We start from the raw sequence: 17,641 nt of genomic DNA, 5'->3' as shown, positions 1-17,641 counted from the left end.
AGGGCTCGGTAACCCTATACAGGAACAACCATGCCGTCAACCATCCCTCAAGGACGAGATGGACCAGCCTCAACAGGGTCGGGACTGTGGTTTCACCATTCAACAGAAGAAATCTACTCTTGTAAAAACCTGTCTTCCCCTTGAGACTATAAAAGGGGAGCCAGGGTTCACAACTGGATGAGACGCACAGGTCCAGAACACACACACACATACACTCACACGCACAACACTCTTTCATAGAGCAGCAATCCACACTCTGTCCATCACCAAGCCGAGACCTGGGGCTTACCCCTCTCTCGCAATCTGCTTGTACCCCCTACTACAAGCACCCTTGGGTGCAAGGTTATACAGGACCCTCGATCGCACTGGACGTAGGGCATTCTTGGTTCGAACCAGTATAAACTCCCTGTGTCTCACTTGCATCACCATCCAAGCTCAGTCGGTCACGCAGACTTATACTTGTTAGTGCCTAGACCACGAATCTAGACGCCGACACACATGCATGGAGTACTAAATATAGACGAAAATAAAAACTAATTGCACAGTTTACCTATAAATCACGAGATAAATCTTTTAAGCCTAGTTACTCCATAATTGAACAATATTTGTCAAATAAAAACGAAAGTGCTACAGTTCCGAAAAACAAAATGTTTTCGAAACTAAACAAGGCCTACATTTTTTTTCTACTTTACTGAACCGTTTGTCTTTAGGAAGAAATTTTTTCTCGAACATGCAAAATATTTTGCACGTTTGTAATTAAGAAAAAAGAAGTTTGTGTACAAAGCGTTAAGCTCATGAAGAATTTTTCAAGTTCCTACTTTGCTGAACAATTTTGCCCTTTTTTGAAAAAATCTACTTTTTTTTGTGAATTGCATAAGTACATACGCAGACACTTAACACGCATGCACACTCACCTGTACGTAAACTTTACCTCTATGAGCACCTTTGAAAGACCTTGCGTCACGACATAGCTCGAGATTAGTGAAGTCAGCACAAATACCTCACTGCCAACAAAAATGTTGCTTACCACTAAAACCATAACGTTGTTAAATCCTAAAATAAGTCTAGAAAAATACGAACATCCATGTTAAAGTTAAAAATTTGAACTTAGGTAGGCAGGTTTCACCGTAAAAAAATTAACCAATTTCATAAGAGAAGGACGAAAATCGCGGTCTATTTTGCGGACCAATTTCCTTTTCTGAACTTATTTGCTAAGGGCCGTGTTTAGTTGGTTTAGGAAAAAATTTTGTGACACTGTAGCACTTTCGTTTGTTTGTGTTAATTATTGTCCAATCATGGACTAACTAGGCTCAAAAGATTTGTCTCGTAAATTTCGACTAAACTGTGCAATTAGTTTTTATTTTCGTCTACATTTAATATTTCATACATGTGTCTAAAGATTCGATGTGACGGGGAATCTTGAAAAATTTTGGGTATTTGGGTGAAACTAAACAAAGCCCAATTTCGCTGAAAGAAGAAATTGAAATCGCTCGTCTGAACAGAATTTGGCCCCCAAACTACAGAGAAAACAATAACCATGTCTCCTCTGAACCCAATTTCTCCATACTCAGATACTCTGGACACTCAATGATACATACACCACTCGAAAGTCGAAACCTTTCCATAATCCGTCCAACCATCCATATACATGCATCGCATCGCATGCTGTGTCGAACGCCATGACTTTCATCAGCAGAAGACCATGCGATGGCTGCACGAAATCCGGGAAAGAAGTAAATCTGCACTGCACTGCACTGCACTCACTCAAACCAATCTCTCTTCTTGTATGCTATGCACAGTTGCACACGCGAACTTTGCTGTACGTACAGCAGGAGCAGGAGCTTATTGGCCACCCACTCATCCTCGCGAGCAAGCTCGATGGGCAGCGTCGCGTCGCCGCTGGGTCCGGGCCCGGGCACCTCCACCTCTCCGTTGATCATGAGATGGAGTGTCGGCGGCGGCGCTGGAAGAGCACCTTGGCGTCGGCGGTGGCCTTGGCGCCGAGCTGCTGCAGCCCCGGCTCGGCGGCGGGTCGCATGCGGAAGAGCCTGCTGAGGCTGCGAGCGAAGCCCCGGAGCAGGCGGTTGGCCGGGCCGACCCGCACCAGCTCCCGCTTCATGCTCACGTGGTCCTTCTCCAGGTCCGTGAGCCGCATCCGCATCCGCGCCACCTCCAGCTTGAGCTCCCGGTTCTCCCGCCGCACCGACGCGTAGTTGTCCCGCGGCGACATTGCGCCGCTGCCCACGCCGCTGCCGGAGCGCATGTTCACGCTGCCCTGCACCGACACCGACGACGCGGCGGCGGCCGCGGCGCACCCGAAGAAGAGCGCCGCGTCGTGCCCGCCCATGCTGCCGCCGCCCCCGCTGGCCTGGATCGCGCTCCGCAGCCGCAGCTGCTCGAAGTAGAGCACCTGCACCGCCATCTGCACCGGGAGCCGCTCGTTCTGCGCCGCGTGGCTGCACGCGTCCGGCGTCAGCCGCTGGCAGTCGATCGCCTTGCACAGCCGGTACCGCTCCGCCTCCTTGATGTTCGGGTGCACCTGTATGCATTGCAGCATTTGCACGCAGTCGTCGTCAGATCACATCACGTTGAGGAGATTAAAAAGCAGGCTGAGCAATCGGTGCTTGCCTTGAGGAAGATGTCGACGGCGCGGTAGAGGCCGTCGGTGACGACGCGAGCGTGGTCGGGGAGCAGCTCGGCGAGGGAGATGAACTTGGACGGGAGGATGTTGGAGTCGAGCGCCACCTCCGCGAGGTAGCTGTCCAGGAGCTTGGCGGCCTTCACCAGGAGGCTCTGCTTGGGCGACCGCGGGCTGTCGTAGTCGAACGCGGCGGCGTCCTCCTCGTTGTGGTCGTCGTCGAGGTTGAGGAACACCGAGAAGATGCGCGCCACCACGTCCGTGTCGTACAGCGCGTGCTGCTGCCCGTGCCCGGCCGGCGTGGCCGCGCCAGCGCCCGCGCCGGCGGCGATGAGGATGTCCTCGAGGATGGCCTGGTCCAGCTGCATGCCGATCCGCTTCTCCAGGTCGGCCCTGCAGATGCTGGACGCGGACACCGCCATCGCCGTCTTGAGGAGGCCCGAGAGGAAGGCCATGGGCACGGGGCTCTTCTTGGACTGCGCCGGGAGCAGGCCCACGATGGCCTCCACGACGGCGCGCTGCTTCTTGACGGCGTCGGCGTCCGCGGCGCCGCATCTGTGCACGTCCCTGGCCATGAGCCCGTGCAGCGAGTTCTGCGCGTAGTTGATGAGGATCCTGGTCACCGTCTCCTGCTTGAGCCCCTTGGCCTTCACCGCGGAGAGCAGCCGCTGGAAGAAGTCGAGGCCGAGCGCGGCCACGGACTTGCCCCACCAGTCGCCCGGGCCCGGCGAGTCGAGGTCGGCGGCGAACGCCGCGGCGGGCTTCAGCTGCGCGGCGCACTGGTCCAGCTTGGACAGCCCCGAGGTGAGCTGCTCCTTGCACACGTTGGTGGCGATGGCGGCGATGAGGCGGGGCACGAGGCCGACGTCCTCGGCGGCCGGGAGCAGCGCCTCGCAGCTGCGGAGCACGGCGACGGAGCTGGCGATGCTGGGGAGCACGGCGTCGCGGAGGAAGGACTCGGCGCGGAGCTCCAGGCTCTTGTCGGAGAAGTCGTCGGTGATCTGCAGGTAGTGCGCGGCGCAGCGCAGCATGGCGACGTTGGCGACGGTCACGTCCACGTGCACGCCGTAGCAGAACTTGGCGGCGAGCTCGAACGCCGGCGCGCCCCCCGGGGTGCCGTGCAGGCTGAGCCGCGCCAGCTTCGCGTCCTTGGCCTCCGCCACGAGCCGCCGGATCTTGCCGCTCCGGGACACCAGCGGGAACTGCGCGAACAGCTATGCCGCCGGCGTTAGCACATCGTTTTTCATTTTTCTGCCGCGTTTCTCCCGTGTCAAGGGCAGGGAGCTCTCGGTCTCTCACCTTGTGGAGCGCGAAGCTGGAGGTGCCCACCTCGACGGTGAGGTCGCTGGAGACGTCGGTCGGAGGCCTGCGAGACGTACACAGAGAACTGAGTTGAGAGTTGATGACAGGATGGGAGCACAGGATCCGAGGAAGGAAGCAGAATGAAATGAGTTACCACTCATTGGCGTGGCGGCTGATGAGGCTCGGCCGGAATGTCCTCTTCCCGGAGATGCTCTGCTTCAGCTCTGTCACCGTCGCCACGCCCATCTCTCTGTCTGTCTGTCTGTCTCTCGCTCTCTCCTCGAGTCCTCTTCTTTCCCTCGCTCTCTTTCTCTCTCCAATGAAGCAAGCAAGCAAGCAGACACTGCAAAGGGATGCACGCCTAAATATGTTTACGTGGGCGTCAGGACAGAGGACAGTGCAGCTTATTTGTAGGACTAGTGCTTTTTAAGACAGTGGTGGCGAGTGTGTGGTGTGGGAGTGCGTGCAGAAAGAAAGGCAGTCCAAATCTGATGGCCATGGCCGCACCGCAGTTCAATTCAGAAGGCTCTCTCGCTGGCAAAATACTACGGCTAGCTAGGCTAGCCATGGATCACACACATTTGGAAATGGAACGGAGGTCTGATGATGACGGCGCGGACTGCAAAGCCATTCGGCAGGGGCAGCAAAGCCATGAGTTAGGAGTCCATGGTTATTAAAAATGTGAAGAAGGGGGGACAGGGAGCATCATACATATTCACATAGGCCCTTTTTTCTCTTGAGATGTTATCATGCTCGTAGCGTAGGCTTTTACGTTCTCCTAACGACCGCTTCCTGATGATGCTGCTGCCTGCTGGGGCGAGCTGCCGGGAGAGCTGTAATCATGCGGTTCATTCAACCCAATTGTGTGTTTGGGATGAGAGTGGAAACATGCGTATCAGTAAAATGTGCAAGAGTTCACTCTCTTTATATTCCGGTCCTTGACAAGGATTTAGCTCAAAAACCCCCATATTACTATAGAATAGAATACCTCATTTGCACCGCCGCCGGCTCCTAAAACCCATATCCATGTGTTGGTTTACAAGTCTTTATATACCATCACCATTTTCCTACCATTAGGAGTAGTAAAGACAACCATTTGGAGAAGTATTTGCAAGTGTATTCTCACTGTCAGTTATTCTTATTCTTACAATAATATATCATCAATTTGCTACAAAATCAGTTTTTATTTGAATATGTTTGGGACGTGAATCTAGTTATACAGATTTATCTACAAAACTGTACGCATAATTTGAACATGCAATTGTTGCTTAAACTTTACAAAGTTTGACTAAGTTGAATCCTAGATATTTGGAAATGGAGAGAGTACATTGTAAGAATAGTTTCATTAATTCTCTCTCCATATGACAGTATAAAAAGCGTGTGTGGCATAAAACTGTGAAACTGGGGAACAGGCTCAGAGAACTGCTATTATCACTTTGGCGGAGATAATGCTATATATGAGTGCCAGTGTCTGAAACTCTGAATCTGGCTGACTTGTTCTTGACAATGGGAGAATTTACTGCCCTTGTTTTCATCATGATTAAGACTGCGAATTTCGTATGTCCTACAGATTGGCGGCACACCTGATAGGATTTTAGATTTGGACCCCCTGCCATGAAGTGATGGACCTATGATGCACATGCATGTCTCCACCTCGTCTATATATGGTTAAATCTTGAACGTTGATCCGCATGCTATGCTATCAGATCGCTGTTGTGATGCTGTCTGTATTACTACTACCACATCCTGATACTAATTTTAATTAAGCCTTTGTGGGCCGGGGATCCCTGTGCAAATGCTGGTCACCTTTTGGATATAGTATTGCACGAGTTGTGCGTTCTGCCATTCTCCCTTTTCATCTAAAAGCTTTGTCTGGCTGATGAATAGGTGCCTTGCGAGGCGGTGCAAAATCATTTGTGGCAGTGTGGCTGTTTGTTTACGGGCCTTAGCCACAATGTATATAGATTAAATAGTCCATATAAGCAGTTTTTGTGTCAATAAACAATAGCTATTGCTGTCTCCACAACATGTCAGCCAACAACTAGTCCATAAGGTATGTCTCATATAAGATAAAAAATTATTCTCTTTACAATCATGTGCAAAGCCAAGAAAGAGAGAGAGGAGTGAGAAAAAAGTTAACATTTTTTATTTCCTATGGGTAGTCCATAAATTTATGGGTACCTTTTGCTATGAACTCGAACTAGTGTCATAATGTTTCAGTTACCTGATAGTAATTATTTTAATCATATGGACTACCTTATGACACACATTATGGTTGTTCTACAAACATATAGATGTCATTCTCTCATATGGGCTTCTGCCACACGTCAAAGCTTGTTTTCTATAAACCTTGTGTTACAAATTTTTTAATATGGACATGACATGGAAAGAATATGTGAAGGTCATCATTATTTTTTTTGACACTCAACAAATATGAACAGTGTATATGACACATGTTGGGGGGGGGCCGGAGGGGAGCGGGAAAATCCAAATTACTCCTCTCAAGTAAGCCATGTATGCAAATAACCATATAATAAATGAACTAACTTTTTCCTACTACCCAGTCATTTCAGTTGGTCAAATCTATCCAAGACAAAATCTATCCTTTAAATAAAAAATCTATGAATTTCCTGTTGGGTACCTATGTTCTATGGAGAGCTGGAGGCATATGTTAAGTGCATTTTACATGACCTATTCGTTTATAATTTATTAGATTAAATATAAATATTTAAACCATTTTTATCTAGTCCATAAATTACAGATCCAACGTAGATCTCAGAGCTAGAGATGTGTGTAATGTAATAGGGCTGAAAGAGCACTAGGAAAGTTAGTAGCGCCTTGGACGACTAAACAAGGAAAGATTCGATGAAACACAAAAGAACGGTCCATGCAAAAGCATAAGATGATTATTGAAGTTTAAAATGTTAAAGAAGAAGGTGACGATGAATTTCCATCACTAGTCACAACAAAGAATCTTGACTCCACTTTGAGAGAGATAGAGATGGCCTACTACAACAAACAAGAAATGGGGAAGAAGAGAATACTATATTGGTTGATGAAAATCCATATATATCTTTTAGTTTTTATAACGCCCCACATTTTCACTACCAAGGTAAAAATATCAGTTTAAAGATTATTATCCGACAAAACGTCCCCTCTCCATAAGGCCGGACTCGCTTACATCTGGCAGCTTTTGTAGAACATGGACTGTCCTCACAGAACAGCCGGGCCCGTTTACATCTGACAACTTTTATAGAACATAGATTGTCCTCACAGACCAACATCAGTCTTTTCTGCGCACTTTATCCTCACTCGTACGCACTTACATTTGACAGCTTTTGTAGAAAATAGATTGCCCTCACATACCAACACCACATTTGGCGGCTTTTGTACAACATAGACTGTCACCAACACCAGTCTTTTCTGCACACTTTATCCTCACTCGTACACATCTTTTCTCACAGGCCAGTCGGACCCGCTTATATTTGGTAGCTTTTGTAGAACATAGATTGCCCTCACAGACCAACACCAGTCTTTTCTGCGTACTTTATCCTCACTCGTACGCACCCGAGAAAAACTTCTCAGTCGGTCACCCATCCCTAAATTTCTTTCGTTCAAGCACGTTTAACTTTAGAGTTATTTGAAGATAGGCTTCCGAAAAAAAGTTACAACTTATTAGTATGAGTATTCTATTAATCTTATTAAGCCCTGGGCCGAGATTTTAATCTTATTTGGAGGGTCGAGATTATGGTCCTATTTGGCATAGGTTAGCTTTACTAGTGAAGTTGTTTTCTGGGTCAACTTGATGAGCAGCTTTCTCGGTAAAGGTAAAATATTGTTTTGATACCTGTTTGGCAAAACAACTCTCCATGTAGATTTTTTTAAATATGCACTCACATAATTCTATACATGGTCCACAAGTGTGTCAAAAATTACTATTTTCAGCTTAAATGCATGCCACCTTATTTCCATGTGAGAGCACGATTTAATGAGCTTTATAAACAAACTTATTTTCAAAAGACCCATTTGTCAAACTCACAATAGTTTACGAAAGAGTTGTTGGTGAAGCTGTGCTAAAGAGGGCCTATATTTTGGTTTCTTATTTTATGTTTTCGCAGAATAAGATTGATATCTTAGTTGTTGCATGCAATGACTAGCTGGATTCCCTTGGACGACCGGCCAGCAGCATTGTTGTTCATATAAGAAAGTGAAAAGCTCGATCTATGCATGATGGCGGGTGCTAAGCCATGGATTTTATTAAGCGCAAGGAGGGATCAAAAGGAGGGGCTTGAGGCGAAAGAGAAGAAGCAAAGACGACTATTATATAGTTAACATGAGCAAATTAACGAGAGAGAGAGAGAGAGAGAGATTCAGTATTTTTTGGCATGCAAATTGCCTGGAAAGCTTAGCATGCCAGCGTTGTATTGGGCTACTTGGCCATCTTTCTATGTGCATGCTGATCTGCATTGCTACACAAATCCTTCACCTACCAGTTGGTAACTTCATAACTGCCTAATAATTAATATAATAGGATATACTATGTGCCTACTAGCTATCGGTGATTATTCCACTTCACAGAGTGTGAGTGTAAAGTGTCTGCCGGGGTCAGACAGGAAATCATAGGAGAGATGGCAAAAGTGCAGAAGCATCTTGGTGTTTTTGACAAAGGACATGGGCAACACAGAGATGCTTGCTTTTAGTTTCTCTATCTATCTATTCGATTCGCTCGTGTCCATATAAATATATTATTTTTGTAACAAAAGGATCTTATATATTATCTTAAGTCCTATTCTATCGCTTAGTTACCAAACTGGCTAAGGGATGCATAATAATGATGCTAGGTGATTACGAAGACAGTCACAAGTCCTCTCTTCCTAGCTAGCTGGGTGCTCTCTGCCTCGCCAAAAAAAGAAAAAAGAAAAAAAAATGCCGAATGATCTTTTGAATTCGAAACTGCTGCTAAGTGCATGTTGTATACATGTAAAATTAAAATATCAAATCAAGATATGTCAGATCAGTTCTTCAGACATGTTCGTAGAGTTTACGTATGTGTATTTATAGAATAAATGTGATGTGGACATATAATTTTCTAAAAAACTTAAACCTATGTGTATGCTATATATAACTGTAGAGCTTTTACTTAGACTATGTACCGGTTCCGGTGCGCCTCCGGCACCAGAGCAAGTGGGACTGCACCAAATTTTCGTTTTTCAAATCTTGTTGTTTATCAACTCTTAAAATAATATAAAGAGAAAAAAAGATTTTATCTCTAATAATTTACCAAACTGTTGAAGATGTTTTTTTTGGTTTATGGCCATCGCCTGCCACAGCAGTTGCGGCGTCGCCGAGGGCAAGATGAAGAAAATGGTCGCCACAGTTGTGGCGAGAATTGTCACTAAGAAAGCTTATGGCTGCCATAGCCTATACATAAACCAAACACCAACCAACAACCTTGTGTATGTGCCAGCCACATCTGTGGCGTGGGAAATGGTGGCGGAACCAAACTAAGTCTATATACTGTACAGAAACGACAGCACTGACTGTTTGCTTAATAACTGACAAAATTTGAGTAGCCGAAGCTGCAGCCTGTGATTGATGGAAGCTGACGGCGACTAACATTTTGTCGGATTGCTTTAGAGGACAGAGACGGGCAGACAGGTTTCCAAGTCTGTCTAGCTGCTGCAACTGACGACCGGCCGGCAGATACCTGAAATTCTGGGAGAAGATGAGATGAAGCCGAAGCCGAAGCCGAAGCGACTGGACACGCAGCAAGTAGCCGAGCACACACATGACAGAGCAGTGCGTGGTTAGCTACTCCAGGTAGCCGAACAAGGTTTCTTGTCTTGGCACACAGCTAGCGCACCGGTGGAAGCTGGCGCTTGGAATCATTAGTAGGCGCAGGGGCGTCCTTAGGCCCGTGCGGGCTGTGCGACGGAACAGGGCCTCCGAAAATCATGGGCCTCCAAAAATACTAACTCTCCTATATATGTATAATACTTTTAGTCTTTATTTTAAATAGAAAATCAGCCATTGCTAGCTATTTTGGAACAAAAACGTGGCCTGATGTCCACGATCAGCGATCATTAGTTTTTTTGGGCCAAGGCCTACTGTCCACAATCGTGACTTGCTATATGCTAGTATGGAGCCATTGGGCACGATTTTAACTTCCTTGTGGGATCGGAGATACGCGCTATACTGTGCGGCCGCTGGCTGGAGTTACGGACCTGGACACCAGTGAATTCGATTTTTGTGGACTTGCTATTCACCTATTCCTCGCCCTCGCCGACGCTGTCGTTCGAGACATAATCTCAATCTTGTGCTATATTGAAGACGGGGATCGCCTGGTAAATTCCATGACCAACCCCAATTTTATTTAGTTAATTGATATTGTTTGAACTTGCAAATCATGTTAAATTGAAACTATTGAAGATCTACTTGTGAACTACAACGAAACAAGAAAGACTTAATGTACTAGCGTTAATAGCACTTGAGAGTGGCATACCGAAGAACATTGATTATGAACATATTATTGAAGATTTCATTTCAAAGAATGCTAAAAGAATATTGCTTTCCAAGCGATAGTTATACAACAGCTATAAATGTTTTATTTATGCTACAATACTTTGTGACATAAGTAATATATTAATTGATATTTATCATTAGTTTTTTGTTTGGGTAGGCCTTCACTTGCCGTTTTGAACTGGGCCTCCTATTTTCACGGGACGCCGCTGGTAGGCGGCGGCGTAGGGAAGGGATCGAGACCAAGTGCCTGCCCTGGCCCTCGTCGTGGTGATGTCAGACCAGAAGAAATTAAAGCAGCAAGCAATTAACGAACTCATCATCCTTGCTTGGACTCGCAGATCCATCGATCGCCTCCTCGCCTCGTCTCTATTCTGATGCAATCATAATCTTCTCCCTCAAAGCTGACGCTTTATCGGCCCAATTTTATCTGAAACTGCGAATTAAAAGTGAGTTCTGAATTCTGATGATCGTTCTTAAGTAGTGCTACGACCAGAGAATGCTTGTGTAATGTGTTCATATAGGCTACAGCGACTGTCCGTTTCGACGTTAGTGTTATGTGTTCTTACAGGGAGTCCCATTCACAAATTAAAGCAGGATTTAACCAAAAAAAAAAAACAACGCGGCAATGAGTGATGATTAGCTTTCTGAGCTCATCATGGGCGGTGCCGATCAGCGGGCCGATGCTTATTAGCTTATACAAACATTTTGGCTTTGTTTAGTTCCCAAAAAATTTTGCAAATTTTTTCAGATTCTCCGTCAAATCGAATCTTTAGACACATGCATGAAGTATTAAATATAGACAAAAATAAAAACTAATTGCACAGTTTAATCGAAATTGACGAGACGAATCTTTTGAGCCTAGTTAGTCCATAATTGGACAATATTTGTCAAATACAAACGAAAGATCTACCGTGTCAATTTTGCAAAATATTTTGGAACTAAACAAGGCCTTTGTTGCTGGGAAAAGCGAGGTAGAAGCGTCGTTGGCAGCTGCTTGCATTATATTGCTTGGTAGCGCAAAAGGAGGATCAGAATTAGGCGCTTGCTTGCTTGCTTTGGGTTTGAGGGGAGAACGTGGTCTGCGCGAGACACTTTGGGCTTTAGAGCTAAGCTAATCATAGCCACGGCTGTGCTGCGCACATGAATGATTTCAACTTTTTGGCTGCCATTCCGTCCAAAGGGGAAGCAAACAGCTAGCGAGAGCTATGGGAGAACTGAGACCTACAGTATCTATCTAGAGCTGATAGTTGATGGAAGCAAAGGTCCGGTGCACGCATGGCCGGCCATGCATGAGCCCTCCTCCGATCCATGGCTGCTTCCTCCTCGTGTGCACCACCACTGACGTACATGCATTTTATCTCGTACTGATCATAGTAGGTGGCGTTTGGGAGGGGTAAGGGTACGTTCTAGCTATAGGAAGCTATGGGTTGAAATGCTTCAAAATCATGGTCTATTTGAATGGGATTACGGAATTCTGATATTTTTTTATCATATTCTTCGCCCCCCCCCCCCCCCCATGATCTGGCCAGATCTAAACAGAGCGTTAACCGTTAATTAGCCGTATGAATCACATGTCGCTGATTGCTGCTAGTTCTTAGGACACTCACAATGCAAGACTCTATCACAGAGTCCAAGACAATTAATTACATATTATTTATGGTATTTTGCTGATGTGGCAGCATATTTATTGAAGAAAGAGGTAGAAAAAATAAGACTTCAAGTCTTATTTAGACTCTAAGTCCACATTGTTCGAAGTAATAAATAACTTTAGACTCTATGATAGAGTCTGCATTGTGAGTGCCCTTATATAACTAGGAGCGAGAGGGGAGAGAGTTGCTACCACTCATCCTTAATGCTTGCCGGTGGGCACAAACAAAAACCCTTGTCCCTAATCACCCGCTATCTTCTCTTTCTGAAACTCCATCGCCACCATTTGATTCTGATCCGACGACGCTGCACCATGGCCCCGTAGGACGGTACAAAGTGCTCCATGCCTCATGAGCTGCGGACAGCACCGCGCAGACCACACAGCCCACAGTTACCGTGAGCCCCACCCCTAGGCCGGCCCACTGGCCACGCCCACAGCTGACAGGCTACGACAGAAGCCCAAATCACGCATAGACCACAGGCCGAGCGGCCCACAACCGCGTCCCTCTCCGCTGCTACGCACGGCCCCTCTCCCCGCGCCACGCCGCGCCGCCCCCATCCGCCGGGCCCCTTCTTCCCGCGCCGCCACTCTTGCTCCCATCCACCGCGCTCCTCTTCGCTCTCCGCGCCGACCCGGCTGGAGCCGACGAGGAGGCCTAACAAACGCTCTAATCGCGGTACGGGGAGCGAGTGGGGTCGGAGCTACGGGAGCGGAAGCGGTTTGGAGCGCTGCCAAACTGGGCCTAACGGCGAGCGACGATTCTGGCGAAGTTCTAGGTAGCTAGGTGGCCGTGTGGCGGCGCCCCTGTGGCCAATCAGCGGTCCGCCTGTGCGCGACTTCCCAGGCCAGGGGCCGACCTGCCGCAAACATCAACTTAGCATAGGAGGTCAGGAGAAGGCGGTCCGGCGCAGCACTGCAGCCGCCCTGCAGTGCACCAAGCTGTGCCAAGGGCGGCAGCAGGGGTAAGGACTGATTGAATTTTCCTTTCCTAATTCCTATTTGGCTATTTCTGATTTTGTAGCATGGTTCATACTGGTTTTTAGTTACTGACTCAGGATCGTAGTGCTTTGCAAAATGAAAGAAGAAATCAATTGGTACTAATTTCTAAGGATAGTGATATCATAACAGCTAGCGCAAAGTTAAATAGTAATTTTCTTTTTTTATGGATTATGTCATTTGCCTTAATTTCGTCATATGTTAGTTTTGTGGTGAACTTTTATGTACTTTGGAGTGGAGTTTTTTTTGTTCTTGCAAAATGGGAATAGCCAATTCCAAAATCCTTGCTTCACCAGTGTCAAGTGGTTAGAGTCCAAAATGCGCTCCATGTTTGTGGCCTGTTTTCTTCCTTCGTCTTGTCTTAATGTATTATCACAAGGCTCTGTATTATTGCTACCTTGTTCTCGTTCTGGCGAGCATGTCATGAGGCTCATACTGCCTCTGCTCTGGCATGTAAAGTTTAGGCGATTCGTGATTGCAAGCGCTTGTACGAATCTAGAAGATGGGAGCAGCAGTGCAGCACTAGCGTGCCAAGTTCTCTGGAGGTGTTCAATGAAATGCCTAACCTAGATTAGATGCCACATTCAGTTATAAATTTCTGATCTTCTGCTGCACTGCAAGTTTTAAGTCGATCTTGTTCTGGCATGTATAAGGCAGTGTTGGATGTGCTAGGTGTTGAATTCATATTTTTATGTTCCTGTCTGGTTCACTGTGGTGTATTTCAAGAACAAATGTGTCTTACTTTGCAGACATTGACATCTGATTTTGACCCATTAGATTTCTGGATGGCTCTGATTGAATAAACCACAAAGGAGATGCCCTGGAATAGATTCACGCCCTTCCTTTCAAAATGTTGTACTTCTACCATTCAGACATCCCCATCATATTCATCTTTTTCCTCGTCCTTGTCCCCGATACAACCATGGTTATTTGTCGGTCTTGGCAACCCTGGTGAGAAGTATCAATCCACCAGGCACAACGTAAGTTGCACATCTCATCTTGTATTTCAAAATTTCTCAATCTCTTGGTACTTATTCTCGTATTTTTCTTGCAATTTGTTTCCTCACAGGTGGGTTTTGATATGATAGATGCATTTGCGCAATCCCAGGGTATACCCCTGACTACACATTACTTCAAAGCACTCTTTGGTGAAGGTTTGGCACCATTTACACATCCTGAGAAAGAATATCACTCCTCATATTTTGTGGTGCATGTTTTTGTTTCTTAGCACAAATGGTTAAATGAATGTGTTGTCCTCACCATTGATTTAGGGATGGTTGATGGAGTCCCTGTTCTTATTGCCAAGCCCCAGACTTATATGAATCTCAGTGGAGAATCTGTAAGCTACACTTCTGGGCATGTTTCCTAGTTCTCCTGCCTTACTGTTTTATTCTTGCATACTTTGTTTCTTTCTCTGATTTTCTGTGATATGGAGTTTTAATTTGGTTGATGCAACTAAATACTATCAGATGTTTCACCTGCTACCTCTTGAATTTGAGATACCATCGCACAACATGTAAACATAACCATGCTAGTTCTGTTTAATGATAGTAATCTTGATGCATTATGGGTTTTTGATTATGTATTATTGTCTTTAACTGGACATACAAAATTGTTTACACAATTCTTGTTTGATGACTACTAGTGATCAGTCTCTGTTTTCACTTGCAGGTTGGTCCACTTGCTGCCTATTATAAACTGCCACTTAATCGTGTCCTAGTGGTAGGTGTTTGTTTCTAAACTTTGCTAGAGCCATGTTATTGGGAAATATGACTTCTCTGGTATGTGAATTTCAGGCGTTTGATGATATGGACTTGCCATGTGGAGTTCTCCGCTTACAGCCAAAAGGAGGCTTTGGACGGCACAATGGGTATGTAGGCTTTATTTTTTATTTGTTTTGTGGGAGCATCTTCCACCTGACAAAAGAAGTTTATATTTTGAAAGGAAAAACATCTTTCGCTATGTTTAAATGCATATATCAGCAATTGTAACCACTTTATCATCACTAACTTGGCCATTGTTTTAGTCCCTTAGTCTGGGTTGTTGGCATGCCTTTAGGAGACACTCAAAGAATATTTTTGAAGTTCTGTAGCTATTTCTTTTTTTTTCTATCGGTGTGGTGTTCACACATCTGGCTTGCTCTCCTTTCCATTTTCATAACTTGGGGGGGGGGGGGGGGGAGGGAGGGGGCATCTAATTAGTTATCTGAAACGGCTATCCATTACTTTACAGCATTCTTAATCTTTGTAACAGCACATTACCTTGTGTTGATTTTTGGAATTTTTTTTCTTTGGTTGGTATGAAAATAAACCATTAGCTATATGATATCTATTGGATGTTGGCTGATAAAAGATCTATCTGATCTTGACAATAAACATTTACCCTTTTAGTTTACCAGGTTGAAGAGTGTTATATACCACTTTCGTAAGAATCGAGAATTTTGCCGATTAAGGATTGGTACTTTCTACACTCTTGCCATTTAGAATTTGTTTAATTTTGCTGGACAAGAATTCATCTTGACTTATTTAGGAATTGGACGGCCACCTGGCCAGATGGATCCTAAAGCCTTTGTTCTTCAGAAGTTCAATAGGACTGGCCGTGAACGGGTAAACATCTCACTAGTAATTTGTGCTTCTGTTGTTATTGTTTCATGTTATGCTATTTGTTTTAATAGTATCTGAACTCTGCTGTAGCTATTAATGAACTAGGTAAGATTCACATTACCACATTAGTTATATTGTTAATCTTTTATCTGTAGATTCACATTACCACATTTTGAAATTTCTCTGACAGTTTAAAAAAAAAAAAATCTCTGACAGATAGACCATACAATATTGATTCCACTATTCCAGCAAACTTGTATGTATATGTAAGCATGCTGCAAACTTTAGTTTTGGTATAAACTTCAACAAAACCTTCTGCGATAGGAGCACCTTATTGATGCTGGAAAATTTTTAATTTGGTGGGTGCTGTTTCTTACAAGCAGTCTGGTTGAACATTCCTGAATAGTTTCAAAGGAAGCAACCACAGTATATGGAATATGGTGATGCTTGTTTGATTTGTGTGTTGAGAAGATTGATTTAGCCTTGTATTCTGGTTGAATTTGGTGTCAGTTAAAATCAAGGTTGAGATTGTCATTTAGAGAGTCGGGCTTGAGCTAAATCTGAGCCAACCTCTTGAAAACTGTGGGCCTTGAGTTTCCTTTCTGTCCAAGTTAATGCTACCATGTCATGGAAAGATTTGAAGTTGGACACAGCTTGCCAAGCATGGAAGGTTGGGAAATAAAAAAAAACTCAGTCATACTGCTGAGCTTTTACAAGTGATGATCATGGACTCATTATACTAATGCAATTGTCACAAACATCAGATAAGAATTTATTATCATTGTACTGCAAATAATATTTAAATTCTACAAATTTTATGGACCACCATTTAAGTCCCATACTGGGACAAGTTATATTATCTTTATTTGATGTACTGTAACAAGCAAAGCTTATCATGATTGCATGTTTTGCTACAACCTAGATTGATTCAGCCATAAGAGAGGGTGTCAATATTCTGAAGATGGTGGCCACCAGGGGTTTGACAGAGGCGGCAAGATTGTCAAATGCAGATCAGAAGTATAAACTTCTGAGATCACATGATATTCAGACTAACGATGACTAGAGTCTGCTTATCAGGGAACTACTCTTTCAGCACACCTCTTGGCTTGTTAAGCAAAATGCTTTATGTTGACAATCAAAATTGACACAAATTAGAAGTTGAGAATGGTTTGCTCAGGATGTCGTTCTCGGACACATAGAATTTTTTGTAGTGAGAAGGTGCCGCAGGACTATGGAACTAGAAAATAAAAGTTGTGTTTTACTACTCCGAACAATCCACTTTGTTTTACTATTTGGAATCCACTATACCTGTGTTTAAAAAAGATAAGCCTTCTGTGGCTACCTAAAGTTGTGATCGTATGGGACAAGTGTTCATTGTCTCCCTAGTTTTGTGAGAAATCAGAGGATATAGATAACAATAATAATCCACTATGGCTTTACAAGGTTGAGAAATCCTAGGAGGTTGTTCTTGCCACTTAGTCTAGATTGCAAGTACAACTCAAGATATGTGCTATCCGGCTATATGGCAACCGCCTTCATGGATAAGTAGAGCAACTTTAAGAGTTTATATCTTTCGGTATTGTTAAGGAAAGAGATTTTTGGTAAAAAGAAAAAAGAAAATCTTTTCTGACATCTTTAACTAGATCTCTAAATATTGTCATCATTTATTTCTAGTTTCTTGCTCGTCAAAGATAGAGAATAGAGCTAACTTTCCGAAGTGTTGAATAAGATATAGAGTAGTATGAGTGTGAAGAGATATAAAATGCTAATTTTATTGGAATGGCTCTCTAACCGAGAATTTAGAGCGTGGGCTTACAAAAACCGTTGAAGGTGCTCTTAGAGCATGTACAACGGGTCTCTTTTGTAAGAAACACCTCAGTAAATTAAAGCCTACAGACTTCGTGCTCCGAGGTCTAGTCGACGGCTTCAGCA

General features: G+C 44.7%; 2 protein-coding genes across 4 annotated transcripts; one reads left to right on the top strand and one right to left on the bottom strand.

Annotated features, from left to right (window-relative positions):
• LOC8082296 (BTB/POZ domain-containing protein At1g03010) lies at nucleotides 1,408–4,604 on the bottom strand. Of its 2 annotated transcripts, none has more exons than XM_002465234.2 (4): nucleotides 4,095–4,604; nucleotides 3,938–4,004; nucleotides 2,629–3,852; nucleotides 1,408–2,539 (listed from the first exon to the last, which is right to left on the bottom strand). In XM_002465234.2, exons 1-4 carry the CDS (start codon nucleotides 4,184–4,186, stop codon nucleotides 1,937–1,939), a joined length of 1,986 nt encoding a protein of 661 aa, XP_002465279.1. In that variant the 5' UTR covers nucleotides 4,187–4,604; the 3' UTR covers nucleotides 1,408–1,936. The 2 variants fall into 2 exon arrangements, with proteins under 2 accessions (XP_002465279.1, XP_021315833.1); XM_021460158.1 differs by having other exon boundaries at nucleotides 2,629–3,840; nucleotides 4,095–4,603.
• Nucleotides 12,599–17,000, top strand: LOC8082658 (CRS2-like protein, chloroplastic). Of its 2 annotated transcripts, none has more exons than XM_021455983.1 (9): nucleotides 12,599–13,072; nucleotides 13,884–14,086; nucleotides 14,176–14,260; nucleotides 14,378–14,445; nucleotides 14,778–14,828; nucleotides 14,903–14,976; nucleotides 15,505–15,563; nucleotides 15,636–15,712; nucleotides 16,632–17,000. In XM_021455983.1, the coding sequence occupies exons 2-9, from the start codon at nucleotides 13,922–13,924 to the stop codon at nucleotides 16,770–16,772; spliced, it is 720 nt and encodes a 239-aa protein (XP_021311658.1). In that variant the 5' UTR covers nucleotides 12,599–13,072; nucleotides 13,884–13,921; the 3' UTR covers nucleotides 16,773–17,000. The 2 variants fall into 2 exon arrangements, with proteins under 2 accessions (XP_021311658.1, XP_021311653.1); XM_021455978.1 differs by having other exon boundaries at nucleotides 13,856–14,086.

Source organism: Sorghum bicolor, chromosome 1 (genome assembly GCF_000003195.3).
Source record: "Sorghum bicolor cultivar BTx623 chromosome 1, Sorghum_bicolor_NCBIv3, whole genome shotgun sequence".
Classification (NCBI taxonomy): Eukaryota; Viridiplantae; Streptophyta; class Magnoliopsida; order Poales; family Poaceae; genus Sorghum; species Sorghum bicolor.
This window is presented reverse-complemented; position numbering and strand designations above follow the sequence as displayed.